Source organism: Haliotis cracherodii, unplaced genomic scaffold (assembly GCF_022045235.1).
Source record: "Haliotis cracherodii isolate W230 unplaced genomic scaffold, xgHalCrac1.p SCAF_20, whole genome shotgun sequence".
NCBI classification, from domain to species: Eukaryota; Metazoa; Mollusca; class Gastropoda; order Lepetellida; family Haliotidae; genus Haliotis; species Haliotis cracherodii.
The window spans coordinates 17,140,447-17,155,174 of record NW_027266276.1 but is presented as its reverse complement, the minus strand read 5'-3'; the positions used below and the strand labels follow the sequence as shown (position 1 = coordinate 17,155,174).

The window sequence follows — 14,728 nt, the reverse complement described above, 5'->3', positions numbered from 1 at the left end:
ACCTCTGGCTATAAAATTTCGCAGAGGTGGAGAATATTAATTTTCCTTGTTTTATGGTGTAAATGTAACTGCAGATATTAAACCGGTTTTAAAAAAAGACACTTCTAAGTGAACGACATAACTACATATCAAATGGAGTTATATGCGTATGTATAACGACATACATTCAATGCCAAAAATAGCTTGCCGTAAATAACGAAACCTGATTTTTCTCTATGACGTCAAAAGGCGACAGAGAGGTTACAACCGTACAAAGAAAAAGGGGCATAACTCCGCTATGCTTGGGACTAGTTTATTGTAACTCAGGTCAGTTGGTGAGAATTAGCTGTGGGTAAGGATGATATATTTTCGTGGTGTTTTGTTCATGTGAAACCACACTATTCCAAATATCGATAACGATAGTGGAGTTATGCCCCCTTTTCTTTGTACGTGTGTAACCTCTCTGTCGCCTTTTGACATCATAGAGAAAAATCAGTTTTCGTCATTTACGGCATGCTACTTTTTGGCATTGAATGTATGTCGTTATACATACGTATATAACTCCATTTGATATGTAGTTATGTCGTTCAGATATTAGGCAGTATTTTGTTCGCTCACAGTTTCCGTGAAGCTTCTAAATAAAAAAATCGTCGCACAGTACTTTTATCGGTGTACGATAAAAAGCGGCGAAATTCACTGTTTTTCAACGCAGAATAAAATGTCGGACAACACTTGGAAGTGTCTTTTTTTTAAACCGGTTTAATATTTGCAGTTACCTTTACACCTTTAACAGGAAATTTAATATTCTCCACCTCTGCGTAATTTTATAGCCAGAAGTAGATCCAGTGCCGCGTGGGCGCAATTCTCGCCCAACCTTCTTAGCAAAATGTGCTTCAGAAAAAAAACTCGTCATCCAGAGGGTTAATTGGCTAGCGCTTTCAACTCGTACCACGTACGAGTCTCATCGGGCGATAGCTGAATAACGGACATGAAGTAGCAACATATAGTTACGTGACGTCCAAACATTTCGGAGAACTATGACGTCACAATACCAAGGTGACAATGGACAAATAACTTACGCCTTTACATTTCACTTAAGGGGCATTCACACGGTACAACTAGTGGTATACAACTTGTTGTATGCAATTAGTTGCACAAACTGAAGTTGTATACAACTCGGCATTCACACGGCGGCGAGTTGCATACAACTCGGGTCTCGCGAGATCTCTGACAAATAGCTTGTGATTCACTACATTATCGCTGGAATCTTGCTTGGCGATTTAATGTTTAGACGCAGAGCTTTGAAAAATCAACGCTGTGCGAGATTTGCGGTCGCGCGGTACTGGACCAACCTCTTACTTTGCAATTTAACGGACTTGTATATTATTGAATTTTCAACCCCATGATGGAAAATTAGATGTATAACGTGACACATTCGATACGAAAACGTATTTGTTTTATGTGTCGAAAACAAATTTTCCGTTACATGACGTCAAAACACGAGGGCGATGCCCATGCCCACATGTACAAAGGCAAAAAACCCAACGCAATTCCTAGTCATTGCAAAACTCAGTATCCGTCATGTCCGTGGTGAGCATCTGCTTTGGCTCAGGACAATATATTTCTAGTATCTTTTTTGTTTATTTGTATCTACAAAGTTCCCACACAGCGATCGATTTTAATAACCACATCGGTTCCTTTTCTGGGACATTGAATGATTGTCATCCAAAATGTCCTGAAGACATATTTCAGATTTTGTTATAATATAGAAAAATGAACTATAAAAATCCTGAAAGTGCCCTTTGGCCAGTTGAAATCAGATACTTTTAGCTTATTTCCCAATTTATAAGAAACGTTGAAATCGGTAACACAAAAAAGTAATAGTATTTTACCAATTATATTCTGTTATAGTATGGAAAATTTCGATTAAAAGAACAGAATGTTGGGCATATCACTACAACAGCTCCACAACCCCTCCCTCCCCCAGCAACGCACACCCAAACCCCAACAGACCATATGACCCACCTCCACCGATGAATCTCAAATGGTCGGCCCCTATTTTGAAACGCGCACCTGATGCAATCTTTAGCTGTCAATGTTCCGCCAATTAAACGTTAAAATCCAAATGTAAGACAAGTAGTTGTCCACACATGAGTTATACATTAATACAAATATGACGTGGCGAATTTCCTTCAGGTATACATCTACTTTAACTTAAGAAATGAAGTGCCTGTTTTATTTAACCTTATTATATAAATTTTCCACAATGAATATTTCACAATTCTCCAAAGGAAATATGTATATGTTGCAGTGTGTTACATTTAAAAAGCATCTTATGGGAAGGATAACACGATGAATGTCAATTTCTATGACCAAACACACAGCTGATTATTATGAGTTTCATAAATTCTATGGCATTTTAGATTATATTAGTAACAGTACTGCATACATGTATCCATTTTGCAGCAGTGCATTATTTTGCTGGGTGAAACGATATTGAAGAGGTATTCAAATTATAATTCAAGACTGAAACAGTGAACTACTTTATGAACTGAATGCGTTGTGTACTAGTTCACCCGCACCTCAAAGAAAATAACAAATATGTACAACGATGTTGATGCTGACGTATACTAATATGACATCATTACCTGTAACCTCCCTTCATAACCTAGCGAGTTCACTGATAGCAGTACGCGGAATGTTTGGAGTAGATTTTACCGTGATCCTGGGATCACACACATACATAAATCAGTCACGTAAGTTAAGTAAACAGAATCAATCTGAAATCAACAAGTTCTGTTTGTTTTTTATGTTTCCATTCTCGCCTTGATACTACGTGGAAAGGCAGACCAATACCGTCGTCAGTGTGTGTGATTTTGCGTCAATCATGGCGGCACGTTGAACGATTTCTGTTGACTTTTTCCAAATAGGCCTAAGTATCTGGACTCTAATTATCAATTCCTCAATTCTTGCAACGATTATCGACCTATGCATATTCGTAATAAACTGAGCTAATGTATGCAACAAATTGACGACCGAATCTCTCGGAATAGTAAAATGTTAAGTAAAACTAGAAGTTTGCTTTGTTTACTGGTATGTTTCAGAGCACAGGGTTTGGTTTCACACTTGAATATTCCGGTTGATTTCATTTGGACCGTTTGTATTAGTGACTTAGACAAAATGTCATTTGATTCTTAATGGTATGATGAATTCAGGGATGTATGTATGGTAGCTGAGTGTGAAATACATGTGATGTGACAGGCATCTCGCCTGACGCGAAAAGAACCGTGATTTTGCAACGCTATCCAACATGGAGGTTCGGTCCAGACTTTTTATATTTCGAAAACGAATATTGGGATGGCTTGCCCTCATTTCGCCTACACCTCATTTCGCCTACAATAATTCAAATGCTTAATTGTCTCACCCCTATTATATGAATGGGTATTGTCCATCTCAGGCTGCTAACTAATCCAAGCTCTAATCTAATCCAAGCGGCATAGAGGTTCAAAGTGAAGTTTTTACAACCTATGACAACTTGCAGCACATTTGCAGAACACGTCGTGTCTACAACTCCTCACAGCCACCCCCCTGTAGAGAACGAAGAACACATCAGACTCATTGGTCGACTCAAGCAGCGTGTCCAGACCGACATTTCTCCTGTACAGCAGATATACATCGCAGAACTGGATCAACTTGATGAAGAAGTAGCTGCTACTGCCCCTTCTTTTGCAAGTGTTCAAGCTTCCCTGTACAGAAACAGAGCCAAGACTATTCCACAAGTTCCAGAAACCAGAGCAGCAGTCAACTTGGAAGGAACGTGGACACAGACAGAAGATGGAAGAGACTTTCTGTGCATCAATGACGGGGAAGACGACAGACTACTGGTGTTTGCTACCACTGAGATGTTAGAAATCATGAGTGACTCTGACAGTTTGTTTATGGATGGTACTTTTTTGTTTGTCCTAGCTTGTGGCTCCAAGTGTATATTATTCATTGTCTTGTAAATGGTAAAATGTATCCTGTTGCTTTTTCGTTGCTTCCTAACAAGACCAAACAGACATATGTTAGACTATTTAGGTTGTTGAAGGACACAGTACGAACGAGAACTGGTACTGAACTTTCTCCAGAGGTGTTTCAGACTGATTACGAGTCAGCAGTCATAAATGCCATTGCAGTGGTTTTTCCTGATAGTTATGTGAGGGGTTGTCTGTTTCACTATTCACAAGCTTTGTGGCGTCAGGTAGCTGAGAGAGGTCTTGTGCGAGAATACACGAACAATCCAGCAATTCAGCCCCATGTTCGACGTGCCGCAGTCCTGCCACTTCTCCCACATGACCAGGTACAGAATACATGGGTTGAGGTGATGGAGCAAGGACCTGATGATGAACAGATTGGTGGTTTTAACGACTATGTCACCAGCACATGGGTAGATGACGACGCTAGATTCCCCTGCCATATTTGGAACCAGGGCCCCGATCCACAAAGCCTTCGTAACTTACACATATCGTAAGAGTTTACGATTGAAATTAAGATAATTTTACTAATATTTACGACCGATCCACAAAGCGTTCTTAATCCGTTCGTAAATTCATCGTCTTGCGATCATTGTCGTAAATCAAGATTGCCGCTCTCCTGTGATGGAGGTAAGAATATAGGGGGATTCCCCAATGACGTCATTAATTTACAGGGGAATCCCTTCACTCTGTTATCAACCGATCATGGATTCTAGTCAACCATTGACATTGAAACGCCAAAGGAGTAAGAACTGGACTAACAGCGAGTTATCCCTTCTAATAGAGGGTGTACAGTCGAAGAAAAATGTGTTGTTTTCGTCGTTTACCAACAATTTGACGAACAGCGTGAAGAAGAAAGCATGGGAGGACATTTCACAGAGGTGAGTGATTCAATGAAATTGTGTGTTTGTGTGTGTGATAGTCCAACTGGCTGTTTACAGTTTTCTTTATTCTTTATTTAATCAGTAGTGATCAATGCTTTAAGTACTAAAACAATCGTCCTTTATCACAATGGTAATTCCACACGGTAATAGAAACCTGTATTGGACCTCATGACAAAACCCATGTTGGGCCTTACGTAATGATTGGTCAACAAAATGAGTAGGTGGCACCACTAGTCATTGTCAAGGTCATTGAAGAGAGTAAACAAGGTGTGTATCCTTCGATGTTTCCCTGAATAATGTTGTTATTACGTCTGTATACGAATGATTGATTCATACTGACCCTATCATTTGTTAAATAAGGATGTTACTGGGTGTTGTTGTTAACGTCTGTGAAGTGTGATGTACCTTAGTTCTGCGTCACAGACAGCTTGAACGTTTACGGCATGGAAGCCATTCCTGCAAACGTAAACCGCTTCTTCATCCCCGGTGGGGCGCATGATAGGTATGAGGGTGCCATCTATACAACCAAGCACTTTTGGAAATCTGCTAATGTTATAAAATGCTTCCTTCGTGACACGTTGGTCGGATGTTGCCTTTGGGAACGAAATCAGTTTTAGTTGTTTGACAATGGCTTCATTTGTACGGGTAAACACCCGTGACACAGTGGACTGGGATACCCCATGCAAGTCTGCTAGTTCAGTGAAGTACGACCCCTTACCATAAAATCTGAAGGCAATCAAAACCTGTGTTTCCGGGGACAATGCATGGGAACGCTCTGTTTGGGAAGCAAGATATGGTTTCAGTAGGTCTATAAGTTCAAATATGGCATGACGTGGTAGCCGGTAGGGCCGGATTATGCTGTCATCATCGAGCGTGTCAAGTACTCGACTTCGGTCTCGAAACACCCTTGGTCGTGATCGTGTTGCCTTTTCTTCTTTTTTTAAGCCAAGCAAAAAATATGCCGCCATCTTGATACCAAAGTTACGACAGAAATGCTTGATTGACGATAGGTACTGTCCACTCATAATTTTTCTCTTAACTTTTCGAGATATTTTTACTAAGATAGCTTTGTGGATCGCTGAAGATTTTTGTCATAAAGCTACGACGGGTTTTACGATGTTCGTAGCGCTACGAAGGCTTTGTGGATCGGGGCCCAGCACGACAACACCGGTCCCCGATCCAACAACCATCTGGAAGGGTTCCACTGTGGACTGAAAAAGAGAATGCCCCGATCTCACCCTAACATCTATCAGTTCTTGAAGGAGATCAAGAAGTTTGAAAAGGCAGACAGACGCTCCAGGAAACAAATTGATCTTGGAGGATCATGCAGACCCCGAGCTCGTGTTGACAGACAAAGAGACGAAAGAATTGAAAGACTAAAGACACAGCTTCTTAGTGGAAGTGTAGGCGAAATGAGGACAGGCCATTGGGATATTGGAGTCTTTTCGGAATGATGATTGGTGTTTTGACAAAGGGCAGACACCCAATGGTTTTGTAATGGAACTTCTCATGTAGCTATACGTTATTTGAATAAATAATCACATTTAGAACAGTGAATTGGTAAAATGCGAAAATGGCATTTTGTTCGCTGTACACTATTTTCAAATGTCTAAATATATAATTTGGTACCGTGGTATTCTACGTACCTACTTTTCATAGGTCCTTTATTGAGTGGTGACACTTAGGATACCGAAAAACAGAGGTTACCGACGTGAATCGGAGTCGCCATTTTTGTTTACAAATTGACGCGTTTTGATTGGCTGCGTTCATACAACTTGTCGCATGAAAATAGAGCATGTCCTATTTCGTACAACTCGCGTCCAACAAGTTGCATACGTCAAAAGTTGGACCGACGTGCCCGTTCACACGATGCAATGTGTTGCATGCAACAAATTGTATACAACTAGTTGTACCGTGTGAATGCCCCTTTAGGCGCGGTATTGTGTGTTTGGTATTTGGTATTGTGACGTTATAGTTCTCCTTAATGTTATGAAGTCGAAACATAGATGATGTCCGTAATACAAAAGGTACCTGCTAGACGACCTTTGAATGTCACTATAATATCGGAAATATAATCTTGGGCCAAAAGGTTATTAACGTTTTGGTTCATGTGCTTACTGACCACATTAAACATATATTTGGTTTTGGTTGTGTTAAACATCATGTTACTGATTTAGGTGGCGTAGCCAGGTTAATGCAGTGTTAGTAACTCGTTTCTCTGTGTTTTCCTGGCACAGTCAGCTCTTTCATAGATACTATTCCACTCCGCTCAGGAATGGCACGTTTAGCGGTGGCTATTAAACTCTCAACATACAATATTGACTAGTAGAACACGAGCACGGGTATGGAGCTGACAAACCTAGAAAGGCTTTGAACTTTCTATTTCAAAATACAGCATTGTGCCAAAAACAAATCCGAAAGAAATATATCTTACAGCAATGTGCTTATACGATAAGCCGTGTTAGTTCTATTTTTTCACATGCACAGTTCAGTTCAGTTCGGTGAGGACAACCTGTTTATCGATACACTGGTTCATACTCCTCTTGATGTTGCCTCTTAAACTGTCTAAGGTAGTATGGGGGTAGATTCAACCATGTCACGCTCATCGTGTCCTTCCCTCGCGCAAGATTTCCAGGCTGCACCGTTTCAGCATTGATCTTCATGAGCCACCAGACATTTCCACTGGGAATAAAATCAGGTGAGGCTGCAGGAAAATATATAACATTAACGAGCTTATCTGTAAACCAGCATTTTTGCAACGAAAGCTCTTGGGATCGGCATTGACCTCCCGCAGCACAAATGAAATGTCACTTTGTCCTATGACAGAAGCGTTTTGTAAGTGAGTGGGATTTGACTTTTGTCTTTGTAAAAAATATGTTTCAGTTTAAACGTATTTAAAATGTGTTACGTTCACAAATGATACTATGGTTGTATATATACTTGACTTCCCATATTGATTACACAGCGGTTATGAAGATTTTCTATCTAATGTTACCATTAATGTCTGGAGTTTTTTTCTACTTTTATAATTTTCGAATTACGTTACCCGTTCACAGTTCACTTGTATAAAACAACACTTGACATATATTTGTAGATATAAATTTAACTTTCAGCTATATACTGCTCAACATTTCTAAGGTCCAAAGTCATGGTTTAGTCAATTGTGTGGTCCTCAACAAATGTTAAGTAGTATACAGACGAGTGTAAATTGCTTTCTTGTTCTTTTAGAGCCTTGCGTTTAGATCACTTGATTGTCTGGCTTGTTTGAAGGCAGCTGTCGCATGGCAGGAGTACTGCTGTGCGGCGTCAGGCAATAGATATTTACTTTTTATGCAAATTGTGTGAATGGCGGCTGCTACCAGTGGGGTAGAACATGGTTACTTTTTTGGCGAGCGCCTGTTGCCATCACTGATTTTCAGTAGTCCAGTCATATAATTTACAACGCTATTTTGTCCTTTACGCGAAATTGAATTTTGTTCAGAGGATAATCTAGGCCGATTATTCTTTTGCACTGCCAATTTATATTAGGTTCCTCATAAAAATACTGTTAACCTATACATAAAGTTCAAAAATGGTACAATGGACTAAATGGTAATTATCGAAACTATCACCTTAGACTAAGAACGTTTGTGGCAGACTTTCCAATCAGATTGAAAATACTTCACACGTAACGATTACAGAACTCAATTACAGATGATGTTATTTCACATGTCTAGACCGATACGAATCTGGAATTCAATCCCAAATTCAGCGTGTTGCTGATGTCACGTGATGGCCACGAACGCAGTTCTGGATATTGAATAGAGGCGCCTGAAACCGCGGGACCACCTGTGTCCTCTGTTAATTCAAAAGAATGCGAACGTACAGTTAAGGCAACTTAATATATCTTGTTGAAGGTGTTACATTTTCAGACCTAACACTATGTGTCACGTTTCCGTAATGTTAGGATAAAGAGTGACTGGGATAAATTCAGTCTCTAGTTTGAAATCTTGGATTCCACGTTACCTTTGATGTAAAATCTCTAGCAGAGATAAATCACATTTCATTATTTGTAATTAATCATAAGCGTTAAAAACTTTTTCGTGCAGGAATCAGGCAACAATTAAACAGTTGAACGTAATATATTCCTGGTATTTATTACTGATAAACAAACAACATGAGGTGGACAACAACGGATAATGCTGGGGAATTTGTACAATTGTTTGGAAGTGTCATGGGCCCACAAGCATTGCAGTAATACCAACAAGAGCTTTGATTATGCACAGAACATAAATACCAGAATGCTGTTGAAATATTTTGATTCCATACGCAGTAATAAGATGTTTCTGCAGGATCGTCTCCATTATTGTAAATGGGTAAAGAGTGACATCTTCGGTTAAAGAACTTTTTAGATATGTCTCGTCTTTCTTAAGACGGCTTATAAATACACAGAATATGCTCATCCCAATGTCTGTTAACTGATAACCGTAACTGTTAACTGATAAATAAAGTCTGATATTTCTCTGTCACCGTTAATTTTACGCCTTAGGAACCCATGTGTGAACTTCTTTGATTTAGAGGTTTCCTCCTAGCAGCCAGAAAGGCAAAGCACTGTTGACTCCTTGTTGTTGTCTTTGTCCACCTGGCATACCGCCTTGCATACCGCCCTGCATACCGCCTTGTTGTTCCTGGCCTCTGCCTTGATTAAGGAACATCCATGGGAGCATGTTGTTAATTTCACCGCCGCTCAGAGCCATGGCCATAAATGGATTCATCCCACCCATCATTCCACCTCGGCCGCCACCCGTTCCACCCATACCGCTGAAGAGAAGCATGTTCATCATGTTGTCTCCTAGTCCACCATTCAAAGCGAAATAAGGAAGCATGTTGCCGCCGCCTTGTCTTCCCATCATTTGAGACATCAAATACATGTTTCTTCCCTGGTCACCGCCCATCATCAGTGGTAGGTATGACATCGGGTTTCCATACCCTTGTTGCTGGCTCTGTTGCCTTTGCTGGCCATAGGGACCCATGCCAAATCCTCCCCTTGGTCCACCCATTCCTCCGTAAGGATTCATGCTTCTGTAGGGGCCTCCCATTCCTCCGTATGGAGAACCCATGCCGCCCATCGGCCCACCCATACCCATCGGACCACTCAAGGGACCACCCATACCCATCGGGCCATTCATAAGACCACCCATTGGACCACTCATGGGACTACCAATAGGGCCGCCCATTGGACCTGTCGGTAAGCCTGTTGGAGCCCCCATGGCTCCTCCAATAGCTCCAGTTGGCGTTCCACCGGATGGAGCAGCCACAGCCGTTGGATCTGTCGCACCTTGGGCTGGAACATATTTTGAGAATGACTCTTGTCAGAAAATCAACGAAATTTAATAATAGTAAACCACTTCACTAATTCAGGGATGATTTCAGCGTTGTAAAAAGTATAATAAGAAGATATCAATCAACCATAAACTCCATTTTAAGATAATTGCATACATTACATAAGATGTTAAGGTTATTTACATAACGATCAACTTCTGATATCAAGAGAAATATGAAACAATTCGAAGATTACTTGAATGAATAAATAACCAGTTTATGTAACGTATGTAACGTAAACCACAAAGACTAACCAGTCTCGATTATCTGCAGTGACGGATTTCAATAGGCGTATAAGGCGAAATAGTTATAATTATACGAATGGATCACTAATGAATCAGAAACGACTCCAGGTCTTTGCAAAAAGGTAAGAATGACCTGCTCTGCCGGCAGCACCCGCCACTCACACAATTTGCATAAAAATGTAAGTGTTGATTTTATCGCAGCAGGCACGAGTAAAGCAGACAGACAAGTATACATGTATGAATTTCCTTCTGCATATTACTCATGTCGGTAATATTGAAATGAGTACCATGGCCAATAATAGCAGTCTAAAAGCAATGCATTCATCACAACTATTCATTCCCCGTGGTTTACGATTTTCCTTGAAATTAAAATTCTTTTTGCGAGAAGAAAATGTAATTTATGAATTTCCTTAAGATGACCCTAATTCATCTTCAGCCTGATGTATGTATATTTTAAATGGGTACAATGACAAATGTGCGGATGTGAGAAACCTAGATATAATCCATCACGTCCAAAGTCACAAAGGACGCTTTAGTATCTGTAGGAAGGACCCTTTTTCCGCATTACATAAATTTACATAACCCCAAAAGTGGTGAGAAATTTCATTGAATTTCAAAATGTCTTTGGTCAGGAAACAAACTCAGAAACTGATAAGATTAGAACAATAACAGAATTGCTATGGGAATACGTTTATGCTGCCCATTAGGTGCGAGGTTTTCATCATAACAGTCAACTCTCTAAAACAAGTAAAACGCAGAATATGTGTAACTGAAAATGCAACACAGGTTAATTAACTTAACACTATAGCGTCTCTATTTTGTTGAAATGTTGTCGCAACGATGTTAAATATTAACTCATTCACTTATTATATATGTGTTTGCTGTAATCAGCAATATTCCAGCTATATCACTGCTAATTGTAAATAACCGAGTCTGGATAAGGCAAATCATTGACTGAAAGATCGAGCAACAATCCGTCGCCGTTGGAAAACGTTGTCACGCAACATCACCCACGTCACAGACCCTGACTGATGACCACTCGGTCTTGCGAAAAGCAATAGTGAATAAGTTTAAATTGAACATATACTCCTGTCTTAACGAGTCGCGGAAAACGCATCGTTATTGGCATACACGGTGTGTATTATATCGGCGAAGGCGTCCAAGAGAAAATGTCCTACAAAACAACCTAATTCCCGCCGTACGTTCTTTGCGTAAGTTGGAAAGTCAAACTTCGATTCTAATTCAGAGATGGTTTGTGGGACGCTTTAGATATTATTACCATCAACTAGTTCCCCTGGTCATTTACATCACATATCCAACGTGCATACAACGTGCATACAACGTGCATACAACGTGTTTCAAGGTGCATTGCATCCTCGCGAAGCAAGCTATTTCTTAACTGAATTAGCATTTTTGAAAACAATTTGACACTCACCGTTTATCGTTGCGAAAACCAAAGCCAAAACTGCACATCTTAATGCTTCCATCTTGTTATGTACTGCACACAGAAGATAAAACAACAACATATATACGTCAGTGTCATCCATGAACATCACAAATGATTATAGAAAAAAGAACCTTAACTTGAAAATTCACCTTTGGTTGTTTACCATTTGGCATAGATGAAACGATATTACTGTCAAATGATTTTTAAAACTGGTGTGGAGATTCCAATAGTTAAGTATGCCTGAGTGATGGTCTTATGGTGTTGTTTCACGTAATGGCTGAGTATTAAGGTATCTAAGGCTTCCTCAATGTTACTTGCCGTACACGCCGCAAGATGTCATTGTAACAAGGAATCAGTATATAACAAAATATGGTAAAAGAATACATTTACCACATATGTAATAATAGATTTAAGGACTAAATCATCACGTAAATAACAGACTTAAAATTCAGAATGCTTACCTTTGATGCACGTGGACAACGGTGTTTGTACGGGGGGCGACAGTGGGTTTGTGAGGGAAAGGTGCTGCCGTCTGGTTTTATAGACTCAGGGGAAAGCTCGCTCGCTATCTCTGCTATCCATTGCTTTTGACAGGTGCGTGTTGTCTCGGACGATGCCATTAATTACATGGACTACGTCACTCATACGTAGAATATGTTGTCATTGCACTGTCCACTTGTATCGACATCATATGGCCGACATGTGACACGCAAATTGTTTCACAACTTAACATTATGTTGGAGATCGGCTCTTGCAACGTCCTCCGTATTTTGTGTATTTAGTTATACATTGTATATGGAATGACATGATGCAAAGACATGTATGCCTCCCAGTTTTGGAGATTCTTGTGTATAATTCCAATAGTTCCCTTAATTTGTTAGGGAAGTTATAATTAAATGTTCTCTGTATAGTATTTATACATAGATATGCGGTGTCCATGTGTTACTTGAAATATGAATATTACATTCTGTTGCAAGCGTGACACCGTTTCGACACTATTTGCCTATATTACTACCTCAATAATTCCATCACGATGCAGTAATGACATCTGTACTAATTTTTTCTCGAATGAAACAAACCCTGCTTTCAACTATAAAGCAAATATATTGAGATGAATAGTGAATTTAATCAAAAATTTATTTATGAATCTCGACAGATTTTCACCATATATTGCTACTCCTGTTGTTTGATATACATTTGAGGGGTTCGTCGATACAACATTTTTCTTACTATAGGATACATAACATATTCTTTCTATTCTGGTTTTAATATGTTAACTTTACTTTTCTTTCACTATTTGTTGACGTGATGGAGCCATTCTACCTAATCCCCGAGCTGACACTTCAACCATCACGCCCGTCCGTTCGCCTGATGTCAACATAGTTGCGTTTTGACACAATGTACATGCTTTTCAGAAACACTTATTTAAAATCTAAATTTAAGCCCTTATTGACGTATATAAGTAAGTTTGTCCCGTTTTACAGTATGGCGAGGGTCTGAAAGTAAATTATATGTCTGTAATTAAATCAGTTGGGGTTTACTTTATACGTGTATTGTAAATTGGCTTTGATTTATTAATTCGTCACATTTTCACAAGATCTAAGGACTCACGTGGATTTTAAAATCAATAATTATACGGCGAAAACAACAACCACAATAAATCTCTGTTAAAATGTGGAGTCCATTATACGATTCCAACTATATCAAAAGCAGGTGTTTATGGATCAATATAAAAAAGCAATCACGTACACACCAACACACAAAACACGGATATATTGAATTAATAGTTTTGAAAACTAATATTCATTAAGCAATCGAACAGTTAGTTGAATTTAATCTTCATGTCCACGTAATGGAATGACGACAGCCAAAGGCGACGGTCACTCCGTGGAAAGGTTAAACAGGAAAGGTTAACAGCACACGCATACTTATGATGTAAAGCTCATCTATTAACAAAGCTACAGTGAGGCGCATTAAAATGTTAAAAGTAACAACCCGCTACCCTTAATGTAAAAAAATGTCTTCTTTACATTAAGGGTTAATTCCGTACATATCTCCCCTTATTGTAAAAAAATCTTAAAAATAAAGTTTGATTGGAAATGTAGGGTACTTTTTGATATTTTCACATTTTTTATTGTTTTTGCTCGGTTTCTTGTAATTATTCGTAACAAGCGACAGCGTGAGAAACTGACTTTGCTCAGATCCGATAACAAGAGGGGCTATTATAAGAATGACAGGCTCGTTATTGAGGACATGCAAGCTACTTCTCTGGAAGGTGATGGGCAACAGATTGCGACTCAAGTGGAACATCGAAGTCAAGGTCAAACGTTAACTCAGCCTCAGGGTAATAACGGAGTGACCAGGGCTGTTATTCCCCAATCAACAGGCAAGAAGCATATCTTACATAGCATGTAAAATAGAAGATTTAACCAACAAACTTTCCAATATTGGATCTGTTTCTTTTGTATTTGAACATGACATTGTTGCTTTATATTAAACATAGTCAATAGAAATTTACTTTTGTGACATTTTTCCAGAATATAAACTTTTATGTTTACCAGCCACAAAAAGGTCCTAATTCGGGAGGTATTCTGGAGGAATACTGGTTTTGATATAATATTCACTGGTAAGATATGTTGTTCATGTTCGGAGAAAATGCTATTACTATTCTGTATGTTAAAAGTGTGTTTGGTTTCAGTAGAGATACATTATGTGTAATAACGTATATCCAACCGGAGAGATTGACCTGGTATGAAAACAAAGAATGAGTGAATGAGTGAGTTAATATTTAACGTCACA

The 14,728-nt window shown here is 39.3% G+C and overlaps 1 protein-coding gene across 1 annotated transcript; it reads right to left on the bottom strand.

The window, feature by feature from the left end:
• Positions 1 to 9,074: 9,074 nt before the first annotated feature.
• On the bottom strand, positions 9,075 to 12,465 carry LOC139470341 (uncharacterized). The gene is made up of 3 exons (XM_071252718.1): positions 12,391 to 12,465; positions 11,918 to 11,980; positions 9,075 to 10,199 (listed from the first exon to the last, which is right to left on the bottom strand). Exons 2-3 carry the CDS (start codon positions 11,967 to 11,969, stop codon positions 9,430 to 9,432), a joined length of 822 nt encoding a protein of 273 aa, XP_071108819.1. The 5' UTR covers positions 11,970 to 11,980; positions 12,391 to 12,465; the 3' UTR covers positions 9,075 to 9,429.
• Positions 12,466 to 14,728: the final 2,263 nt, after the last annotated feature.

Coding starts and splice junctions, on each gene's coding strand:
- LOC139470341 (XM_071252718.1), bottom strand. CDS start 11,969: ATGGAAGCATTAAGATGTGCAGTTTTGGCTTTGGTTTTCGCAACGATA. Junction 10,200..11,917: donor GGTTTTCGCAACGATAAACG/GTGAGTGTCAAA, acceptor AATATGTTCCAG/CCCAAGGTGCGACAGATCCA.